General features: G+C 41.9%; 1 protein-coding gene across 3 annotated transcripts in view; it reads right to left on the minus strand.

Annotated features, from left to right (window-relative positions):
* Positions 1–23,105, minus strand: part of CLYBL (citramalyl-CoA lyase) — a 576,732-nt gene that overhangs the window by 313,949 nt on the left and 239,678 nt on the right. For 2 of the 3 annotated variants that reach the window (XM_073614447.1, XM_073614444.1), the window contains exon 1: positions 807–940. The exons of the other annotated variant lie outside the window; for it this stretch is intronic. In XM_073614447.1, coding sequence (XP_073470548.1) covers positions 807–925 — 119 coding nt within the window. In that variant the 5' untranslated portion in view covers positions 926–940. Of the gene's footprint in view, positions 1–806; positions 941–23,105 lie in introns of those variants that run through there. 3 annotated transcript variants of the gene reach the window in all.

Here is a 23,105-nt window from a genome sequence, read left to right on the forward strand (position 1 = left end):
CCTCCAGCTATCTGATCATCTTCTCCCCAAACTGAGCGGCATCATCCCCATTTAGGTGCAGTGTCAGCTGTAGAGCTGAGAAATAGCAAATTCAGACCATTTTTCCACAAACTCACAACCCTCCTTTTTACACCAGTTTCTCAGCTACTTGTTTAGCTCTTGACGTTTCTGCTGCCTCTCTGGAGTGGCTCAAGGTACAGGAAGGATTTCTGAAAATACTACCTTGGAGGTCCTTTTTTTGAAAAAAGGACAACGTTTTTGATATGATTAAATGTGTTAATATCTTTAGATCATATCACAAATACAATTAAAAAATATATTTATGGATTTCTAAAACAGTTAATTAATCAATCATACTAAAAGTGTTATGAACGTATTCTAATGTATGGATGCCATTGCAGTCAAGTATTTTAGGAAAATGCTTATGTATACACTGAAACTGACTTTTGTCCAACTGAAAGGAGAGGAATGTTTCCAAACAAAAGTGCAAACAGAATGCATTAACACTTGAGGGACATTCTTTTTCATAGAACCCCTAAGGGAAATCTTTAAGCAGAGGCTGATGTTGCTAATCTTTCTGAAAATGCCATTTACCTGGCTTCCCTTGTCATCACTATCTTCTGAAACACTGACCCAGAATAAATATGCAAATCAGTAAATCGAAAGTGAAAACAATATTCCTTATCTGCATATTTCTGAGTTCTGAGTCAAGTGAGACATTTTTTTTTTAACAATGGATTTTCACTGTGTGTTTTATTAACTGTTGACATGTATTTTTTCACTAAGAAACAATGAGTACTAAGTACCTGTAGTGATTCATGTGGCAGAGGGGCTGGTATCTTGGGTCCATCTTATTCTTAAAGGGCTTCCAGATTCCGATAAGTTTCCCCCCTGCAGACTCCCCCACATCCACTGGGATGTTCATGTGTCTTTTGTCCTCATGAACATGTGGACAAAGTGCCTTTCGAGGGAAATCAGTCTTCACTGCACCCCTATATAAACCAAGAGTCTCAGCTAAAGTTCAATTCTGAAGAAATTTACCATATCATCCAGCGGGTCTGAATATCCTTATGTGTTCAATGTCCCAAACTCTTACCAGATTCTTTGATCCATAAAACACTAATGGGTCCAATAAAGCTTTTTTTCCACAATGTCTGTGTCTTCACTATTAATCTTAGTCAATCATCATCATGTGCATCCCTGAAAAGAAAAAAAAAACTCATATAATGTAGTACCTTCTAATTTAAAAAAGTATTCTCTAATACCCTGCGCACATGTGTACGTGATAGCATGCCATTAACCCACAAGTGACTTATGCTGTCTTCACACCCCCTTTTCCATATCCTTTACCAGTTTACAAATATTTTATATCATATATCACACAATTGCTATCTTCTTCCAAAGAATACAGAGGGAATTTCTCTTACAGAGAGTTTAGCATGTCAAGGAATAACTTCTGGTATGGGGGACATAACTATTTTCACAAGATGGGTGTAGCTGTGGGGGTAAATTTGCCCGCAGTTTAGCTTATCTCTTCATGTCAAAACTGGAATCTGAGGACATCTTTGTGAGGGAATGGAAGGAATTAAAGGTTTGGAAAAGGTTTATTGATGATATTCTTATAATATGGGACAGCAGCATGAAATCCCTTATGGATTTTTTCTCTTTTTACAATAGGTATGGAATTGAATTCTCTAAGATAGTGGACACTCAGTCCATTATTTTTTGGGGGGATCCAAATATTTTTGTATAAGAAGGCAGAGTGTTCATCAAAACGTAATTTAAGGAAACTGACCACAATGGCTACATTCTGGTCACAAGCTGTCATCCTAAGTTCATAGGTAAGGTCCCTAAAGGACAATGCAATAGGATAAAAAGGAATTGTTTGAGGTTCAATGACTAAATATAGCAATCTGAGATTATAATGAAAAAGACTCCTCGATAAAGGATACAAAAATATGAGGTAGGCAGAGACCTATATTTTCCCATGTAAGAAGTGTAACATGTGCAAAACCATGGGGATGAAAGCTAGAAAAATCATGGATTTGAACTCAAATGTGACAGGCAAGATCTAATAGATTAGAAATTTAATTACTTTTAACATGCCCTTTTAACACATATTTGCTGGAGGGCCTTCAGTATGTAGGCCTTACGACTAGAAAATTGTATGTGAGACTTAGTGAACACTTTTGAATATCAAAAAGGGCCTAAAAAGTCACAGACTCTCCAAGCATTTTAGGGTTCATCACAATAGAGATCCATCTAAACTGAACTTTTGTTGTAAAGATATAGTAAGAGAATGGTGGAGGGGACTACATAAGGGTGTTTCCTGTCTAATGCCGCATCCTTTCACAAAGTTGACAAAATGTGTCAGAAAGTGATGTCAGATGCATACCCTGGAACCGGAAGTGCCCATTCTGCCATCTTGGAAACTGGAAACTTGTATTCATCTGCCATTGTGAGCATTCTTGGCTAAATAAATGTGGTTTTAAATGGGATTTTCTTCACTATGGACCTTTTTCTTCTTTTGCATGTCTACAATTCAAGCTTTGATTGGGGAATACTGTGTTTAGAGAATTGGATGAAAAAGATCCCACTTAACACTGGGTCATAGGGGCACATTTGGGTAAGATGATTAGAGTGTGGGGGAAGGCTCACATTAATATGAGTGATCCCGGGGGAACTTATTTTGAACAACTGGAGCACAATGCAATGTGAGCACAATTTTATAATGTGATTTAGATGTTTGGTGTGACCATATTACACTTTTGAGGTTTTTTCCTTTAAGAAAAATATACCTACGGTGGAATTCAGGATTGGGGGGATATTCTTTGGAAGAAGATAGCAATTACGTGACACATGATATAAAATCTTTGTGATTTGGTAAGGATCAATGGCATGCTATCACGTACACATGTGAGCAGAGTATTAGACAATACATTTTTAAAATTAGAAGGTTGGCTGGCCGCCTATTCACACTTATTGAGGACTTAATTCAAGTGGACCAAATGGGGTTTATGCCGGGCAAGGGAACCGATATCAATATACAATGCTCCTTTCTGAATCTCTCTTTGGCGCATGATAATCCAGAGTCATCACCTCTAAAGACGCCGAAAAGGCATTCGACACAGGTCTATCTTTGGGAAATTATGCATCGATATGGGTTTGGTCCTAAATTCTTCACTGGTTTCAACTGCTCTACAGGGCTCCCAGGACGTGGTAGACATGTGCAATAAGTTTCGTACGAATTAAAAATTCGTACGAATTTCCGTAAATTCGTACATTCGGGAGGATACGAAATACGAATTGCTATGCTTCCGAATTTTGTACGAAATACCAAATTTCGTTTACAAATTTCGGAACCAAATTCCTAACGAACATTTGTAATTGTTACGAAAAGTTAACGAACCTAAAAGTTAAAAACCCAGGAAGTCAGCACAACACAGGGATGGTGGGAGCTCATCATAGTGATAAATTCATCATAATGAACATTCATAATTGTTATGAAAAGTTAACAAACATAAAAGTTAAAAACCCAGGAAGTCAGCACAGGGATGGTGGGAGCCCCTCATAATTATAAATTCATCATAATGAACATTCGTAATTGTTACGAAAATTTAATGAACCTAAAAGTTAAAAACCCAGGAAGTCAGCACAGCACAGGGATGGTGGGAGCGAAAAGTTAACAAACGAAAATTCGCATTTCGTACGAAATTTCAGACACAAATTATGAAATACGAATTAATTCTAATACGAAACGGAACAGAACGAAACAAATTTATTGACAGCGCACATGTCTAGGGCGTGGGTCCATACTAATGATTGGCTCTCTGATGCATTTCCCCTTCATCAAGGTACGCACCAGGGATGCCCACTATCTCCCAAAATGTTTGCCCTGGCTCCCTTGGCTATTTTGGTCAGGGAATCCTTAGCAATTTGGGGGTTGCAGGTAGGGGCTTTAGAAGAAAATGTATCCTTATATGCAGAGGTTGCCCTACTGTACCTTAACCACTTGAGCCCCGGACCATTATGCTGCCTAAGGACCAGAGGTCTTTTTCCAATTTGGCACTGCGTCGCTTTAACTGCTAATTGCGCGGTCATGCAATGCTGTACCTAAATGAAATTTGCGCCCTTTTCTTCCCACAAATAGAGCTTTCTTTTGATGGTATTTGATCACCTCTGCAGTTTTTATTTTTTGCGCTATAAACGGAAAAAGACCGAAAATTTAGAAAAAAAATGATATTTTCTACTTTTTTGTTATAAAAAAAATCCAATAAACTAAATTTTAGTCATACATTTAGGCCAAAATGTATTCGGCCACATGTCTTTGGTAAAAAAAATGTCAATAAGCATATATTTATTGTTTTGCGCAAAAGTTATAGCGTCTACAAACTAGGGTACATTTTCTGTAATTTACACAGCTTTTAGTTTATGACTGCCTATGTCATTTCTTGAGGTGCTAAAATGGCAGGGCAGTACAAACCCCCCCCCAAATGACCCCATTTTGGAAAGTAGACACCCCAAGGAAATTGCTGAGAGGCATGTTGAACCCATTGAATATTTATTTTTTTTGTCCCAAGTGATTGAATAATGACAAAAAAAAAAATATTTACAAAAAGTTGTCACTAAATGATATATTGCTCACACAGGCCATGGGCCTATGTGGAATTGCACCCCAAAATACATTCAGCTGCTTCTCCTGAGTATGGGGATACCACATGTGTGGGACTTTTTGGGAGCTTAGCCGCGTACGGGGCCCCGAAAACCAAGCACCGCCTTCAGGATTTCTAAGGGTGTAAATTTTTGATTTCACTCTTCACTGCCTATCACAGTTTCAGAGGTCATGGAATGCCCAGGTGGCACAAACCCCCCCCCAAATGATCCCATTTTGGAAAGTAGACACCCCAAGCTATTTGCTGAGAGGCATATTGAGTCCATGGAATATTTTATATTTTGACACAAGTTGCGGGAAAGTGACACTTTTTTTTTTTTTTTTGCACAAAGTTGTCACTAAATGATATATTGCTCACACAGGGCATGGGCATATGTGGAATTGCACCCCAAAATACATTTAGCTGCTTCTCCTGAGTATGGGGATACCACATGTGTGGGACTTTTAGGGAGCCTAGCCGCGTACGGGGCCCCGAAAACCAAGCACCGCCTTCAGGATTTCCAAGGGTGAAAATTTTTGATTTCACTCTTCACTGCCTATCACAGTTTCGGAGGCCATGGAATGCCCAGGTGGCACAAACCCCCCCCAAATGACCCCATTTTGGAAAGTAGACACCCCAAGCTATTTGCTGAGGTGCATGGTGAGTATTTTGCAGCTCTCATTTGTTTTTGAAAATGAAGAAAGACAAGAAAAAACTTTTTTTTTTTTCTTTTTTCAATTTCCAAAACTTTGTGACAAAAAGTGAGGTCTGCAAAATACTCACTATACCTCTCAGCAAATAGCTTTGGGTGTCTACTTTCCAAAATGGGGTCATTTGGGGGGGGTTTTGTGCCACCTGGGCTTTCCATGGCCTCCGAAACTGTGATAGGCAGTGAAGAGTGAAATCAAAAATTCACGCCCTTAGAAAGCCTGAAGGCGGTGCTTGGTTTTCGGGGTCCCGTACGCGGCTAGGCTCCCAAAAAGTCTCACACATGTGGTATCCCCGTACTCAGGAGAAGCAGCAGAATGTATTTTGGGGTGTAATTTCACATATTCCCATGGCATGTTTGAGCAATATATCATTTAGTGACAACTTTGTGCAAAAAAAAAAAAAAAAATTTGTCTCTTTCCCGCAACTTGTGTCGCAATATAAAATATTCCATGGACTCGACATGCCTCTCAGCAAATAGCTTGGGGTGTCTACTTTCCAAAATGGGGTCATTTGGGGGGTTTTGAACTGTCCTGGCATTTTATGCACAACATTTAGAAGCTTATGTCACACATCACCAACTCTTCTAACCACTTGAAGACAAAGCCCTTTCTGACACTCATTGTTTACATGAAAAAGTTATTTTTTTTTGCAAAAAAATTACTTTGAACCCCCAAACATTATATATTTTTTTAAAGCAAATGCCCTACAGATTAAAATGGTGGGTGTTTCATTTTTTTTTTTTCACACAGTATTTGCGCAGCGATTTTTCAAACGCATTTTTTGGGGAAAAAACACACTTTTTTAAATTTGAATGCACTAAAACACACTATATTGCCCAAATGTTTGATGAAATAAAAAAGATGATCTTAGGCCGAGTACATGGATACCAAACATGACATGCTTTAAAATTGCGCACAAACGTGCAGTGGCAACAAAATAAATGCATTTTTAAAAGCCTTTAAAAGCCTTTACAGGTTACCACTTTAGATTTACAGAGGAGGTCTACTGCAAAAATTACTGCCCTCGATCTGACCTTCGCGGCGATACCTCACATGCATGGTGCAATTGCTGTTTATGTTTGTCGACAGACTGCCGTTTGAGTTCGCCTTAGCGCGAGAGCAGGGGGCGACAGGGGTGCTTTTTTTTTTTTTTTTTTTTTTTCTTTATTATTTTTTTGCTTTTTTATCTTATTTTTAAACTGTTCCTTTCATTTTTTTTTTTTTTAATCATTTTTATTGTTATCTCGGGGAATGCAAATATCCCCTATGATAGCAATAGGTAGTGACAGGTACTCTTTTTTGAAAAAATTGGGGTCTATTAGACCCTAGATCTCTCCTCTGCCCTCAAAGCATCTGATGACACCAAGATCGGTGTGATAAAATGCTTCCCCAATTTCCCAATGGCGCTATTTACATCCGGCGAAATCTAAGTCATAAAATGATCGTAGCTTCCGGTTTCTTAGGCCATAGAGATGTTTGGAGCCACTCTGGTCTCTGATCAGCTCTATGGTCAGCTGGCTGAATCACCGGCTGCATTCTCAGGTTCCCTGTTGAGACAGGAGAGCCAGAGAAAAACACGGAAGACGGTGTGGGGGGGGGCATTCCCTCCCATGGCTTGTAAAAGCAGTCTAGAGGCTAATTAGCCACTAGGATTGCTTTTACATGAAAGCCGACCGCTGGCTGAAAAGAATGATACCAAGATGATACCTAAACCTGCAGGCATCATTCTGGTATAACCATTCAAAGTCGTGAATGGCGTACCTGAAGACAAAAAAATGGTTAACAATGGTTAACAATAAAGCACAGTAAACAGTAAAGTATAAATAATTACATATCTGAAAAACAAACATGATAAAACATAATAACAATAACAATAACAATAAAACATTGCAGAATTGCAGTAAAAAAAGAGCAGAACAATAGAGAGAGAGAATAGAGAGAGAGAACAATAAAACGACAACTATTTTTTTTTATTTTATATATATATATTTTTTTTTACACTTTTTTTGTAACTAACTTTTATAACTGTAACCGGTTCCAGGTTCGGGTCTCTCAAAATGCGATGGCATCTTGGGAGACCCTGTGAAAGTGTGCCTAGTCTGTGCAATGCTGTACCCTACGCTAATAACTAGTGCATGGTAGCGTTCAAAACATTCACCAATGCAAAGACCAGGATTGTCAGGACAGGAGGGACAATAATAGCGGGTGTCACGCCTATATCCGCGCTTGCTGCAGACACGACATCTTTTTGGGGGGGTTCGTTGGGTAGGGGTACTCGGGAGGACATAAAAATGCCTCTCATGCAGCCGACTGCATTTGGTTGGGGATGTGAATGGGGGAAGTACGGGCGCTGCAGAAGCGGTGTGTTCCCAATTAGGATTGGCGAATGCAGCAGGAAGGGCACTATGGGCATGACGGGCCTGTGTTTGTCTTTTTGGTGGCAGCGGGACACTACTTGTGCTTGCCACCTCACCAGCTTGAACTGCACTTATGGGACTCGCCACGTCACCAAGTGTTACTGCAGCGCTGGTTTGACTACGACCGGGGTGTACTAGGCCGCTGGTGCTTGCCAGTTCAATAAAAAGCTTCCAAAAAAACTGTTAGCGATCGCAGGGATTAGGCCTGACTCTGCAAACGCTGCAGTTATGCGTTTAGTGTTTTGTAAGTGACAGTGATCGATCGATACTGCACTTGGGTGGGCTGGGCTGGGCCGGGCGGAGGGGCAAAACGCAGGTGCTAGCAGGTATCTGGGCTGATCCCGCTAACACTGCGTTTTTGGGAACCCTAAACTGCTGGGGACGCTAGTATAGATCTGATCGGATCAGATATTGATCCGTTCAGATACTATACCACTAAAGGAGGCGTATGCTGCGTGCGTGGGTGTTAGCGGTACTGGCGCTAACCTGATGCTGCCTGGGGCCGGTGCTTGCTAGTTCACCAAAATGCTACCAAAAAAACTGTTAGCGATCGCAGGGATCAGGCCTGACTCTGCGAACGCTGCAGTTATGCGTTTAGTGCCTTGTAAGTGACAGTGATCGATCGATACTGCACTTGGGTGGACTGGGCTGGGCTGGGCCGGGCGGAGGGGCACAACGCAGGTGCTTAGCTGATCCCGCTAACACTGCGTTTTTGGGAACCCTAAACTGCTGGGGACGCTAGTATAGATCTGATCGGACCAGATATTGATCCGTTCAGATACTATACCACTAAGGGAGGTGTATGGTACGTGCGTGGGTGTCAGTGGTACTGGCGCTAATCTGGCGCAGCCTGGGGCTGGTGCTTGCCAGTTCACCAAAATGCTACCAAAAAAACTGTTAGCGATCGCAGGGATCAGGCCTGACTCTGCGAACGCTGCAGTTATGCGTTTAGTGTTTTGTAAGTGACAGTGATCGATCGATACTGCACTTGGGTGGGCTGGGCTGGGCCGGGCGGAGGGACAAAACGCAGGTGCTAGCAGGTATCTGGGCTGATCCCACTAACACTGCGTTTTTGGGAACCCTAAACTGCTGGGGACGCTAGTATAGATCTGATCAGATCAGATATTGATCCGTTCAGATACTATACCACTAAGGGAGGCGTATGCTGCGTGCGTGGGTGTTAGCGGTACTGGCGCTAATCTGACGCTGCCTGGGGCGACGCATATCACCGCCGGGCGACCGGGGGGCTAAACCTTTATTCGGTAATAAACGGCGGGTGCCCTGACACTATAAAAAATAAACAAACTAACCAGCGTCACCCGTAACAGTTATACGGTGATCAGTGGTGAAAGGGTTAACTAGGGGGCAATCAAGGGGTTAAAACATTTATTAGATAGTATATGGGGGTCCCTGTCGCTATAAAACGCTGACGGCGAACCTAAATATTTACCTCACTAACTAGCGTCACCAGCGACACTAATACAGCGATCAGAAAAATGATCGCTTAGTGACACTGGTGACAGGGGGTGATCAAGGGGTTAAAACTTTATTAGGGGGGGTTAGGGGGGTATCCTAGACCTAAAGGGGGGTAACAGTAACTGTCCCAACACTGTAACTGTCACAAACTGACACCAATACAGTAATCAGAAAAAAAAAAAAAAAAACTGCTGGTGTCAGTTTGTGACGGGGGGGGGGGGGGTGATTGGGGGGGGAGATCGGGGGGGGGATCGGGGTGTTTTGTGTGCCTGGCATGTTCTACTGTGTGTGTGTGTTGTGCACTCACAGTGATGTCTTCTCTCCTCGGGCCGGAACGGAAATTACTGAGCCGAGGAGAGATGACATAATTTCCTTTGCTGCTGTTTAGCATACAGCAGCAAAGGAATGTTCTCATTGGCCGGCGGCGATCGCGAGGGGGGGGCCACGAACGGATGGCCTCCCCCTCATCTCCGATCGTCGTGGGAGAAAAGACAACCGCCTCGGGCACCGGGGGGGGGGGGTCTGATCGGACCCCCCACCCGCGGAAGGCAAATCACGTACATGTACGTGATTTTGCCTGTCCGTGCCACCTTGCCGACGTAAATCGGCGTGAGGCGGTCAAGTGGTTAATGATGCGGACCTGTCACTCATGGCAGCACTGGGGATCTTTGATACTTTTGGATCGTTTTTGGGTATCTGAATCACTGGTCCAAATCGATCCTTTTTCCTATTGATGATTGGGGTCAGTTGGGGTCTCCCTCCCTGCTATGCTGGGGCAACAAATTTAGATGAGTGGGGGGTTCAAGTGGCTAGAGAACTATCGTGTTACCTTGACCGTAACCTTCTTCCTATATTGTACCTGCTTAAGGTGAAATGCTCCTTCTGGTCCAGAATTCTGCTGAGCCTGTTAGGTTGGATTAATATCATCAAGATGATGATCCTACATGAATTTTTATTTTATGTTTCGAAACTGTCCGATTTGGATTCCCAAATCCTTTTATTTGTGGTATTGATCGTTGTGTGGGTTCCCTTATTTGGAATGGTGCACTCCCCTGACTGGCGAAGTCTACTCTGTTTCTTCCAGAGTTTGGCATTACCCAATTTCCAAGTGTATTTTTGGGTGACGGTGTTGGTCTCGGTTTATACGTAGTTTCAACGTTCTAGATCCAATGCTGCTACATATCTGGAGGCAGCATATTTGGGGTTTTTATCGGACCTGTGCACTTTAGTATTTTGGGGGCCACGAGTATATGATGCATTTCCGGGACCAACATTTGCTACCTGGAGGGTGTGGAAGGCCGCAATGCGTCGATTCGTACGCCCGAACAAATTGTTGCCTGCTCAACCCCTTCGGGTAACCTACCTTTCCTCATCTCCATACCATCTTAGACCCTCAGGTTTGGGCACTCTTGGATATTATGCCTTCAGGTACCCTGCTGTCCTTCTCTCAATTATCCCAAAGATTTAGGTTACCGGGCTGGATGCTGTTTTTTCCAGCTTTGCCATGCTGTCAGGTATCAATTTCCTTAGTCGCCTCTTCTCCAAACTGATCCTACTGAGGAGTTGTCGGCTCCTGGAGAATTGGACAAACCATTCTCAACCCTGTATGGGGCACTTCTAGGAGTTGATTCTCCCAAGGTTGAGCGACTATGGGAGTATTGGAAGGAAGATATCCCTTCTCTGGATAAGGAAGATTGGAAGGATCTTCATCTTCATCTTCATTTCTGGCAGGCAGAGGGTCCTCGCAGTCTCTATGATCGTTTGGAGGCCGGGCGCAATGTTTTGACGTCATGCCCGGCATTTGAAAAAATGCCGCCGCCTTGGCTGGGAAGCTGAGATTTTTTTTTTTACTTCAGACTTCCCAGCCTAGAGGTGAGATCTGAGGACTTATTGACCCCAGATCTCACTGTAAAGAGGACTTGGCACACACTATTCCTATTACAAGGGATGTTTACATTCCTTGCAATAGGAATAAAAGTGATTAAAAAAATGTAAAAAAATGTAAAAAATAAAAAAATTTAAAAAGAAAGCATCAAACTAGAAAAATGAAAGTAACATTAACAATAATAAAAAAAAAATGTAAAGCGCCCCTGTCCCCGTGTGCTCCATATGTAAATGGCGCTCAAACCACACGTGAGGTGCGCAAATACCATGCGAGATAAAAACAACGAAGGCCATTTTATTCTCTAGGGTCTCTGCTAAAAAAACCTATATAATGTTTGGGGGTTCTGTGTAATTTTCGAGCAAAAAAAATGATGATTTTTACATGTAGGAGAGAAATGTCAGAATTGGCCTGGTAGGCAAGTGGTTAAAAAAAACACACCAGACTCCTACCTAGGATAAAGGTCTGATTTGGATTTTGAGGGGGGTCCCACACTTTTTTACAGTTTTTTTTTCTTTTGCATAGATAAGGGTCTGTTATGTATTATTAGGGGGACCTGACACAAAAATCATTGTGGGGTTCCCCAAAATTTATACCAGACCAGGCATGCACCCTGGCTAGCCAGGGAAGTGCAGAAAGTATGCACCCCCTGCTCTTGAATCATACCAGGACACATGTCCTCAGCATTACCTTGGCAGAGGGGGCGAAAAAGCAAGGCACCTCGTCCCGAGGTTGAGAGGGACAAATGCCTTTTTCCCTCATGGTGTCAAGTTTTTGTTTCTTTAACTTTAGTAAATAAGGTAGAGATGCACCGAAATTTCGGCGGTCGAAACATATCAGGAGAAAATGGTGTTATAGGCATCTTGCCAATAAGAGAAAAAGGTGCATATGGTAGCCCTGAAAATGCATGCGATTTTGCAGCAATTTCACCGCGATTTTGACGCGCCGTTACCGCAGTGTGACTTCACTGCAATTTTACTATGCTTATGTTGTGTTTTTCATAGGTCGTGACTCAAAAACCACATCAAAAACATAACACAGGTAACACACATATTGATACATTCTCTCTGTGTTTTCAATGCATTTCAAAATGAAGGTGTGTTTTTTTTAGCTGACCAAAAGTCCAGTAAGCAGGATTTTTAACACCACATTGGAAACACAACGGACTAGTATGAAGACATACATAGAATTTAGAGGAATGCATTTTTCTTGAACTTTTCTTGAGCTAAAGGTGCCAGTAATGGCCGACAATAAATTCATATTCATTTAAATTCATGATATTAATTAAAAAGTCAAATACAATACAATTATATATAAGAATATGCATATTTTTAAAAAACTGTTATTTTTGGTTTTTGGCCAAGTGCATCCTGCATTTTCAGTTTTGGCACCAAAATTTCCATTCAGCGCACCTCTAGTAAAAAAGATTCCATGTATCCTTTACTTATTCACATAGGTGGTAGGGTTGAATATCTGAAAGGCCTCCATATTTTAAAGGGGTTTCCAAAAAGTCCCTCCCACCAGCAGACTCTCACAAGCACGTGACCAGAAACCTGGTAAGAAGGCCAGTCTATTGTTACTATCAAAGATGGGGATAAGGTTCCTTGTGGGGAGGCGTTCCACCTGGTTTTGTTCAGGGTAGGGGTATGCTTGCTGACCGCCACCCCTTCCTGACCAGCCAGCTGCACACATGGACAAGGGTCTGGTATGAATTTTGGAATGGAACCTATTCCATTGTATTTTTCTTAAAAGGACAATAAACAGTGCTGTAGGCAATGTATACTTACACATTGGAAAAAAAAACAGTGTGAGGTATCCCCAGTAGTTTTTTCTAAATGCAACTTTTGTAGGATTACATCATACAGATGTGAAACTTTACCTGCATGTTTAAGGCTCCTGCATGTTGTAATTGTGTATTAATAATGTTGATTTTGAATCTGTATTAAAAGACCTGCTTGCCACTAAACAGCTATTGTTTTGTTTTTTGATGTTTTTAATTAGCTCCTGTTCCCAATAGCAGTGCCTAGCTACCCCTGCTGTTTAACATAAGATTGCTAATTGACCCTCAAAAAAGCGCAAAAAATATTGCAGGATTTGCCTCCAATAGACATTATTGGGGTTCAGTCACTATGTTCGAGGTTCACAGATTTCTTGCTTGGTTCCAGTCAGGCCAATTAACAGATGTACTTAATTGCTGTGCTCCACTGCTGGACATTACCTTCCCTTTTTTCCCATGTGCTCAGATCATATACTGGGAGAAAGAGTACCTGGTAATTCTGGGTATGAGGTGTATGTGACTCACTCCCCATTCTTCACTATGTAACTAGCCAAACTACTCAGTGTTGTCTCTTGGGGTGGGTAGAGAGGAGTTTACACAGGTATTTCTTTTTTCCCTCCCATGGGGCCACGCTGAGTAGTGGGGCAGCATAAGAAAACTATGTTATATATATGTTATATATTATATAACTTTATATATTCTAGTTTACCAGTCCATAGATAGGCGGTAGCTGCAAAGGTTTTAATGCATTTTTTCATTTTTTTATCAGGCGATTCTGCCAGTGACACACTTTCAGTTCTAGGATGATAGGAATCTTTAAACCTGCCCCTCCTCTACTGTCTATAGCACAGAGGGCCATGGTTCTGTAATCTGTTATCTTCCTCGAGTTCCAGTCCGGAAGTTGCCAGCTACAAGCTTCCATCTGCAGCCCTACAATGCTGATACAACTTCCGGACTGGAACTCGAGGAAGATACACAGACTGCCTACTCACAGATGAGCCTTTTTAATATGTCCTTCTTGTAAGTGTTTATTTTTTATATATCATTAAATCTTCATATTAATACTGCACTCAGGTGGCGCTTCCTTTTCTCCACCCCCTCTTGCAATACCACAGAGCCAGCTATCTGAGGACAGCAGCTATAGGACCAACCACCCCACTAGCCAGCCCTTCATATCCTGAACGATCAGAGACTACATTAACCCTGGACTGCCACTACTATGGCCATGGACTTTATGCCTGGCTAACTTTATATACCCCCAGTATTGTATGCATCTTTTGTATATGCGCTTACAGTTATTATATATCAGAGAACAATGTAACCGATAACAGTCAGCAAAGAAAGTTACCAGCTTACAAGATTTCCATCAAGATCAACAAGTACTGTATTTTTTTGAGCTTAGCAAACAGATATAACAAAATACTTTCAGCGGTAATCTAAAGCAGGGTATACATGTACATTTTTTATTTTTGTTCAACCACAAATTATATTGGTAAAGGGATCTGTCTTGCTGCGCTATGGTATTCTGACAAGGGGGGACTCCCACCTGCCAGAATACAAAGATCAGAACTTGCAGCCATTGGCTGCAAGCTCTGATCAAATGCTGGTTTTCCAGCATGACCGTTCAACAGAAGCTGATCATTAGACTGGCTTTTAGATATGTTTTTATTAAAAACACAGTCACTCCTACCATTAGCAGCACAATAAGAGCACATAATCCATTAATCTATAGAATGCACATAGGATAAGAAAGGCAAAAACTTTTGCTCTACTGTATAAGCATCACTAGAAATTTTGTGTACAATTCTAAGCAAATAAGAATTACAACATAACACAAAGAAATAATATGAATTACAGTGCTAATAATCAAAATATCCCTTTATAGCATTTGTAGCGGTGTAGTTGCCACTAGCAACAGACAATCCACCAATTCACCCCGCTGCCAGACTTCCATACATCACTTCCAAAGACAATGAACAGTCCTTTTGCTAGTTTTGTTTTTGTTTTATTGAGGGGTTACACACTGGATGGGAAAGGGTATATGGGATGCCCATGGTACAATTCGATTGCCATCATATTTTAGTAGATCATCAAAAATAAGCATATTGTTTGAGCCAGAAGATATGTTGTGCATCTGTAACTAATATGTTTCTTCCTCCTGCACTACCTTGCAGACTGTTGCTCCTCCTCTGCTCAACTCCTGCAGAGCATTGCTTCCGAGAGTTTTCCACTCATTACCGTGTAAATAAATGAAGACATTACTCTTTACCGTGTAAGAATAATGTTCCCAGAAGTTCTTCCCTCCTGCACAAAGTTTCTCCTTTTTAGCAAGGAAGACCCACTCTGACTAAGTCTCCTAGCAGGCTCCGTTTGCTCACTGCTACTAGGCTTGAGGCCTGCAGTACCTCTCCCCAGAGGCCTAGTAGTTTAAAGCAGTTCTTTGGATGGTGGACTACTGTTCCCAGCCAGCCCAATCTTGCAAACCATGCATCCTCAGGCCACATAGATTTGATACAGATCCCCGCAATCTCTCCTCTGATCCAGGACTCCTCATCATTCACCATGTAAATAATGAAGACTTTGCTAATGACCGCATAGAAGCAAAATTCCCTCACAGACTTCCTGGCACTTCCAGCCCTCCACTGTGGTAACACTCACCAACCTTTCTCTGCCCTGAGTCTTTGAAGAAGAACTAGACTGGACCATGCGTTCTGACAGCTTCCCTGCCCCTCTGCTCCAGGATTTCTTTACCAATGACCGTTTGATGGTAAAGACATTGCCAATGACCGTGTAGGGGCAAAGTTCCTTCACAGCTCTCCCTGGGCCTCCTCCTGCGTTCCGTGCACCCCCCCCCCCAGATAGGGGTGCCCTCCTGCTGCTGCCTAGCATGCCACCCTACACTTCACTCAGCCAACTTCTTCCCCCCAGTGGCATATCACCTCCGCTTATATAGGAGGCCCGCCCCCTGCCAATAACAGTTGGGGATTGGTCAGGGCTCCTACATAAGCTGCCTGCCACTCAAGTTCCAGGCCCAGACCCTCTTCTAGAACATTCTCCCTAGAAGCAGGGGAGGCACCTCAGAACTGAAGTACAGGTGATCACACCCACTGCTACTCTGACTACTCCCAGCCCCCAGAGCAAAACAGACAGGTCTAGCATGCAGCATAAACCTGCCTAAATTTGCCTGTGCCGACAGTTCCCAGTAAAACCCCATTACTAGCACCTACCTAATGGTAGAGGGTGCTACACATGATACCTGGACCTCATACTATGCTTACTGATGTTGAAATATGGTATGTAAACATATTATCAGCATTCTGCCTTGTTAGTCATTTCTGAGGAATAGGTCATTAAACATGTCTTTTTCAAAATCCAGTAATAGGGCCATTAGATGCTAGTCACAGATGCATAACAGGGTGACACCCAAAAAAGGTAATGTGCATTCCACCATGAACAGCATAGAGAATAGGGTACTATGCTAGCAGTCTGGTTAACCACTTAAGGACCAAGCCTCTTTGAGATTTGGTGTTTACAAGCTAAAAACAAAAAATTACTTCGAACCCCCAAACATTATATATATATATTTTTTTTATTCTAACACCCTAGAGAATAAAATGGTGGTCGTTGCAATACTTTCTGTCACACCGTATTTGTGCAGCGGTCTTACAAGCGCTCTTTTTTAGGAAAAAATACACTTTTTTAATTAAAAAATAAGACAGTAGTAAAGTTAGCCCATTTTTTTTATATTTTGAAAGATAATGTTACGCCGAGTAAATGGATACCCAACATGTCACGCTTCAAAATTGCGGCAAACTTTTACCCTTAAAAATCTCCATAGGCGAAGTTTAAAAAATTCTACAGGTTGCATGTTTTGAGTTACAGAGAAGGTCAAGGGCTAGAATTATTGCTCCCACTCTAACGATCACAGCAATACCTCACTAGTGTGGTTTGAACAACGTTTTCATATATGGGCGCTGCTCACGTATGCGTTCGCTTCTGCACGTGAGCTAGGCGGGACAGGGCGCGTTTAAAAAATTTTCTTATTTATTTTACCTTTTATTTTTTATTTTTACTCTGTTCTTTAAAAAAAATTGTGTCACTTTTATTCCTATTACAAGGAATGTAAACATTCCTTGTAATAGAAAAAAAAGCATGACAGGACCTCTTAAATATGAGATCTGGGGTCAAAAAGACCTCAGATCTCATATTTACACTAAAATGCAATAAAAAATATGTAATGTAATTTGAAAAAAAAAGAAATTTCTCTTTAAGAGCGGAAGTGACCTTTTGACGTTGCTTCCACCCTGCAATGGTATGGGGACGGGTGGGGACCATCTTCCCCTCACTCGTCTCCATACCTAACAGGACACAGGACCTGATTGCCTTCGCCGCTACTGATGGCTCCGGTAAGCGACGGAGGGGACCAGTGCGCGGCGGGAGTGGGCCCTCTCCCGCCATCGATAAAAGTGATTTTGCGGCGAATCTACCGCAGCGACCACTTTTATCTGAAAGCCGACCGCCCACTGAAGGAGAGGATACTGAGGTTATGGCAGCTAGCTGCTGCCATAACAACGATACCCCTCTTCAAAGTACAGACGTATAACGACAGCGGGTGGTCAGTAAGTGGTTAAAATGTGATGGATCCACTTCGGGTGTGTTTAACCCTCCTAACCATAATTTTTCTAATTTATTATAGTAGCATTTTTGATACATACATTTCTCCAGCCTGAGACAGAAATGTACCTTTTTTATCCACAAATCAATTGTGGGTGGTGTTGGAGAGAGACATTCTTTTGCCACTAACTTTGTAGCGAAAAATAACTGTCTGCATATAAATATACAGTATTTCTTACTTTAACCTTAACTCACTTACCAAAACTAAGTCTTAATGAACATCTATTAAATTAAATAACAAACATGAAAATACTTTTATCACAAATAGTTACATAGTCACATAGTTACATAGTAGGTGAGGTTGAAAAAAGACACAAGTCCATCAAGTCAAACCTATGTGTGTGATTATGTGTCAGTATTACAACATATATCCCTGTATGTTGCGGTCATTCAGGTGATTATCTAATAGTTTCTTGAAGCTATCAATGCTCCCCGCTGAGACCACCGCCTGTGGAAGGGAATTCCACATTCTTGCCGCTCTTACAGTAAAGAACCCTCTACGTAGTTTAAGGTTAAACCTCTTTTCTTCTAACCTCTTTTCTTCTTCTTGTAATGGGTGGCCACGAGTCTTATTAAACTCTCTTCTGCGAAAAAGTTTTATCCCTATTGTGGGGTCAGTATTTGTAAGTAGTATTATGTAAGTAGTATTTGTAAATTGAAATCATATCCCCTCTCAAGTGTCTCTTCTCCAGAGAGAATAAGTTCAGTGCTTGCAACCTTTCCTCATAACTAAGATCCTCCAGACCCTTTATTAGCTTTGTTGCCCTTCTTTGTACTCGCTCCATTTCCAGTACATCCTTCCTGAGGACTGGTGCCCAGAACTGGACAGCATACTCCAGGTGCGGCCGGACCAGAGTCTTGTAGAGTGGAAGAATTATCGTTTTATCTCTGTAGTTGATCACTTTTTTAAAACATGCCAATATTCTGTTTGCTTTATTAGCAGCAGCTTGGCATTGCATGCCATTGCTGAGCCTATCATCTACTAGGACCCCCAGGTCCTTTTCCATCCTAGATTCCCCCAGAGGTTCTCCCCCCAGTGTATAGATTGCATTCATATTTTTGCCACCCAAATGCATTATTTTACATTTTTCTACATTGAACCTCATTTGCCATGTAGTCGCCCACCCCATTAATTTGTTCAGGTCTTTTTGCAAGGTTTCCACATCCTGCGGAGAAGTTATTGCCCTGCTTAGCTTAGTATCGTCAGCAAATCCAGAGATTGAACTGTTTATCTTATCCTCCAGGTCGTTTATAAACAAATTAAATAGGATTGGCCCCAGCACAGAACCCTGGGGAACCCCACTACCCACCCCTGACCATTCTGAGTACTCCCCATTTATCACCACCCTCTGAACTCGCCCTTGTAGCCAGTTTTCAATCCATGTACTCACCCTATGGTCCATGCCAACGGACCTTATTTTGTACAGTAAACGTTTATGGGGAACTGTGTCAAATGCTTTTGCAAAATCCAGATACACCACGTCTACGGGCCTTCCTTTATCTAGATGGCAACTCACCTCCTCATAGAAGGTTAACAGATACACCACGTCTACGGGCCTTCCTTTATCTAGATGGCAACTCATCTCCTCATAGAAGGTTAATAGATTGGTATGGCAAGAACGATTCTTCATGAATCCATGCTGATTACTGCTAATGATATCGTTCTTATTACTAAAATCTTGTATATAGTCCCTTATCATCCCCTCCAAGAGTTTACATACTATTGATGTTAGGCTAACTGGTCTGTAATTCCCAGGGATGTATTTTGGGCCCTTTTTAAATATTGGTGCTACATTGGCTTTTCTTCAATCAGCTGGTACCATTCCAGTCAATAGACTGTCTGTAAAAATTAGGAACAACGGTCTGGCAATCACTTGACTGAGTTCCCTAAGTACCCTCGGATGCAAGCCATCTGGTCCCGGTGATTTATTAATGTTAAGTTTCTCAAGTCTAATTTTAATTCTGTCCTCTGTTAACCATGAAGGTGCTTCCTGTGTTGTGTCATGAGGATAAACACTGCAGTTTTGGTTACTGAAGCCCCCCGATTCACTCGTGAAGACTGAGGAGAAGAATAAATTCAATACCTTCGCCATCTCCCCATCCTTTGTAACCAGATGTCCTTCCTCATTCTTTATGGGGCCAATATGGTCTGTCCTCCCTTTTTTACTGTTTACATACTTAAAGAATTTCTTGGGATTTTTTTTGCTCTCCTCCGCTATGTGTCTTTCATGTTCTATCTTAGCCGTCCTAATTGCACCCTTACATTTCTTGTTGCATTCTTTATAAAGTCTGAATGCTGAGGATGATCCCTCAACCTTGTATTTTTGGAAGGCCTTCTCCTTTGCTTTTATATGCATTTTTACATTGGAGTTAAGCCATCCAAGATTTTTGTTCGCTCTTTTAAATTTATTACCCAATGGGATACATTGGCTAATGCCCTTATTTAATATGCTCTTAAAGCAAACCCATCTCTCCTCCGTATTCTTTGTTCCTAATATTTTATCCCAATTTATGCCTTTTAGCAAGGTTTGTAGTTTAGGGAAGTTGGCTCTTTTGAAATTCAGTGTCTTTGTGTTCCCTTCATGTTTCCTATTTGTGTGATTTATACTGAAACTAATTGACCTGTGATCGCTGTTACCTAAATTGCCCCGTATTTCCACATCCGTGATCAGGTCTGTATTGTTGGTAATCAGTAGATCCAGTAATGTTTTATTTCTAGTTGGTGCGTCTACCATCTGACCCATAAAATTGTCCTGCAAGACATTAAGGAACTGGCGAGCATTAAATGAATGCGCGGTTCCCTCCGCCCAGTCTATGTCTGGATAATTAAAATCCCCCATTATGATAACACTTCCCATCCTTGCTGCTAATCCAATTTGTGATAGGAGATCCGTCTCCACTTCCTCCCCCAGGTTAGGGGGCCTATAGCATACTCCCAGTATTATTTTCCCCTTAGCTTTATCCCTTTGGAGCTCTACCCATAAGGATTCCACCTCCTCTCTAGCTCCCTCAGTGATGTCATCTCTCACATTCGCTTGTACATTATTCTTGATATATAGGCATACCCCTCCCCCTTTTTTACCCTCTCTATCCTTGCGGTATAGGATATACCCTTGAATGTTTGCCAGCCAATCATGAGAGCTGTTGAACCAGGTCTCTGAAATTCCCACAAAATCCAAATCCTCCTTGTACAACAGTATCTCTAGTTCACCCATCTTGTCCGCCATGCTCCTGGCATTGGTGAACATGCCACATAGTTTGGACCGTTCGCATATTGTCCTCGTATTGGGTGTTTCGAGATTGCAACTAGGACTTGCTACTATACTCATCTTGTGTTTTTGTGCTTTGTTTAACCTACCACTAATGCCCCCAATACTACCCTCTGGAATATCTTCCGCGCTGGCTATCTGTGTCTCTGGACCCTCCCCCCCATCGCCTAGTTTAAAATCCCCTCTAACTTTTTGGCCATCTTCATTCCCAGCAGATCTGCACCCTCCTCATTTAGGTGCAGTCCGTCCCTTCTATAGTACCGGTTACCGACTGAGAAGTCGGCCCAGTCCTCCAGGAACCCAAACCCCTCCTTACTACACCAGCTCTTCAGCCACTTGTTTACTTCCCTAATCTCCCTCTGCCTTTCTGGTGTGGCTCGATGTACCGGTAGTATTCCTGAAAATACTACCTTGGAGGTCCTTTTCCTCAATTTAGCTCCTAAGTCCCTAAAATCGTTCTTTAGGACACTCCATCTGCCTCTGACTTTGTCATTGGTGCCAATGTGCACCATGACAGCCGGGTCTTCCCCAGCCCCTCCCAGTAATCTGTCCACAAGATCCGCGATGTGCCGAACCCGAGCGCCCGGTAGACAACATACTGTTCGGCGCTTTAGGTCTTGGTTACAGATTGCCCTCTCTGTCCTAAAGTTACTAATGCCATGCCAATGATCCTGTCAACAGCAACCAAATTTTCTTGTACTGAAACCCACAATACTCAAAACTTAATTACAAAAACGCTGCTCAAAAATATGCTATGGCTACCAGGGAAAACAGAGAAAAAGCAAGATAGGATAGTTGTTACAGGATACATAATATTGTTTGACCTACGTCAAGTACAAAGTTGCTGGAGTCTGGAGGTCTCACATTATTCTGCACAAACGTTTTAAATATAAATATGCCAGCTTGGCCGAAATAAGGGGTATAGAGAGACCCTGGGAATGGGAAAGACAGGGTATTAGCCGCTTAATTCAATTGTATGAGGGTAACCTCATGAAACCATTCTCAGATCTAAGACGGGAATTTAATATCTCTAACAATACATTTTATAAATATCTCCAGATTAGGCACGCCATTCAAGCCCAATTCAGGTCTCAAACCATTGAATGGACCCAGATTCCGGTACTTACAAAAATAATTAAACCAGTTTCAACTAAAGGCTTAATCTCCAAGCTATATGCTAGCTTGGGGGATAGAATTATGAGCGGAGTGGGACCGCTTAAGAGCAAAGCGCGGTGGGAGAGAGACGTAGGGACAATGACTATGGAGCAATGGGATAAGATTCTAGAACAAGAAGCCCTGGTCTCAATCTCCCCTTCACAGAAAGTCTCTCACCTCTTCCTAATTTACAGAGTCTACTACACCCCCAAAAAAAGTTTAAACTTGGATGGAAACTAAATGACGAGTGCCCCGGGTGTAAGGCAACAGGAGATCTCATCTATATGATGTGGAAGTGTCCAAAGCTATTTAGATACTGGGTGGAGATAGTTGATAGGATAAATAAAGTCTTTAGTCTTTAGGACTACATTGGAACCTGAGGCTAAGACATGTCTTTTAGGGAGCTTGGAGGAAGATAAAGCCCCGCCCGATACTATTGTAGCAGTGCTGAGATGCTTGTTCCAAGCAAGGAAACTAATCGCACAGAAATGGCAGGCACAGTCCACCCCAACTGTTAAGACTTGGATTGAGACTATCAATTCAATGGTTTGGAGTGAGAGAGTGGTATATATTAGGCAAAGTAATCTTAGAAAGTTTGTGAGACTGTGGAGTCCTTGGTGGGAGGAGATGGGATGTCCCTTATGAGGGGATGGTGGAGGGCTGGGGAGATTTCTCCCCCGCTCTCCACCATACCTCCGTCCCTCCTACCTTTTTATTTTTCATTGTGTCTGTCCTATATTTTCTTTTTGCCCACAGTGTGGGCTGATTCTCTTTTTTTTGCCTACTTTTGATAATAGCCCATTTGTTATGTATAATCAATGATGGGATGATGTGTGGTAGAGAGTTGGGAGTAGATCGGCTGGAAGTAGATCGGGTGGGAGTAGAAATATAAAATAACAATAGTTTTTCTTTGTATTATGTGGTTCTATATGTTAATTCATGATGCTGTATGTTTTTAATTTTGCAATACGAAAACTAATAAAAAGGAAGTTAGTTAAAAAAAAATAAACATGCCAGCAATTCTACGATTTAATTAATTTGGTTATTTAGTAATTGAACAATACCAATGTTGAATAAAATCAAAGCAATCATA

This window comes from Aquarana catesbeiana, linkage group LG02 (genome assembly GCF_042186555.1).
Source record: "Aquarana catesbeiana isolate 2022-GZ linkage group LG02, ASM4218655v1, whole genome shotgun sequence".
NCBI lineage: Eukaryota > Metazoa > Chordata > Amphibia > Anura > Ranidae > Aquarana > Aquarana catesbeiana.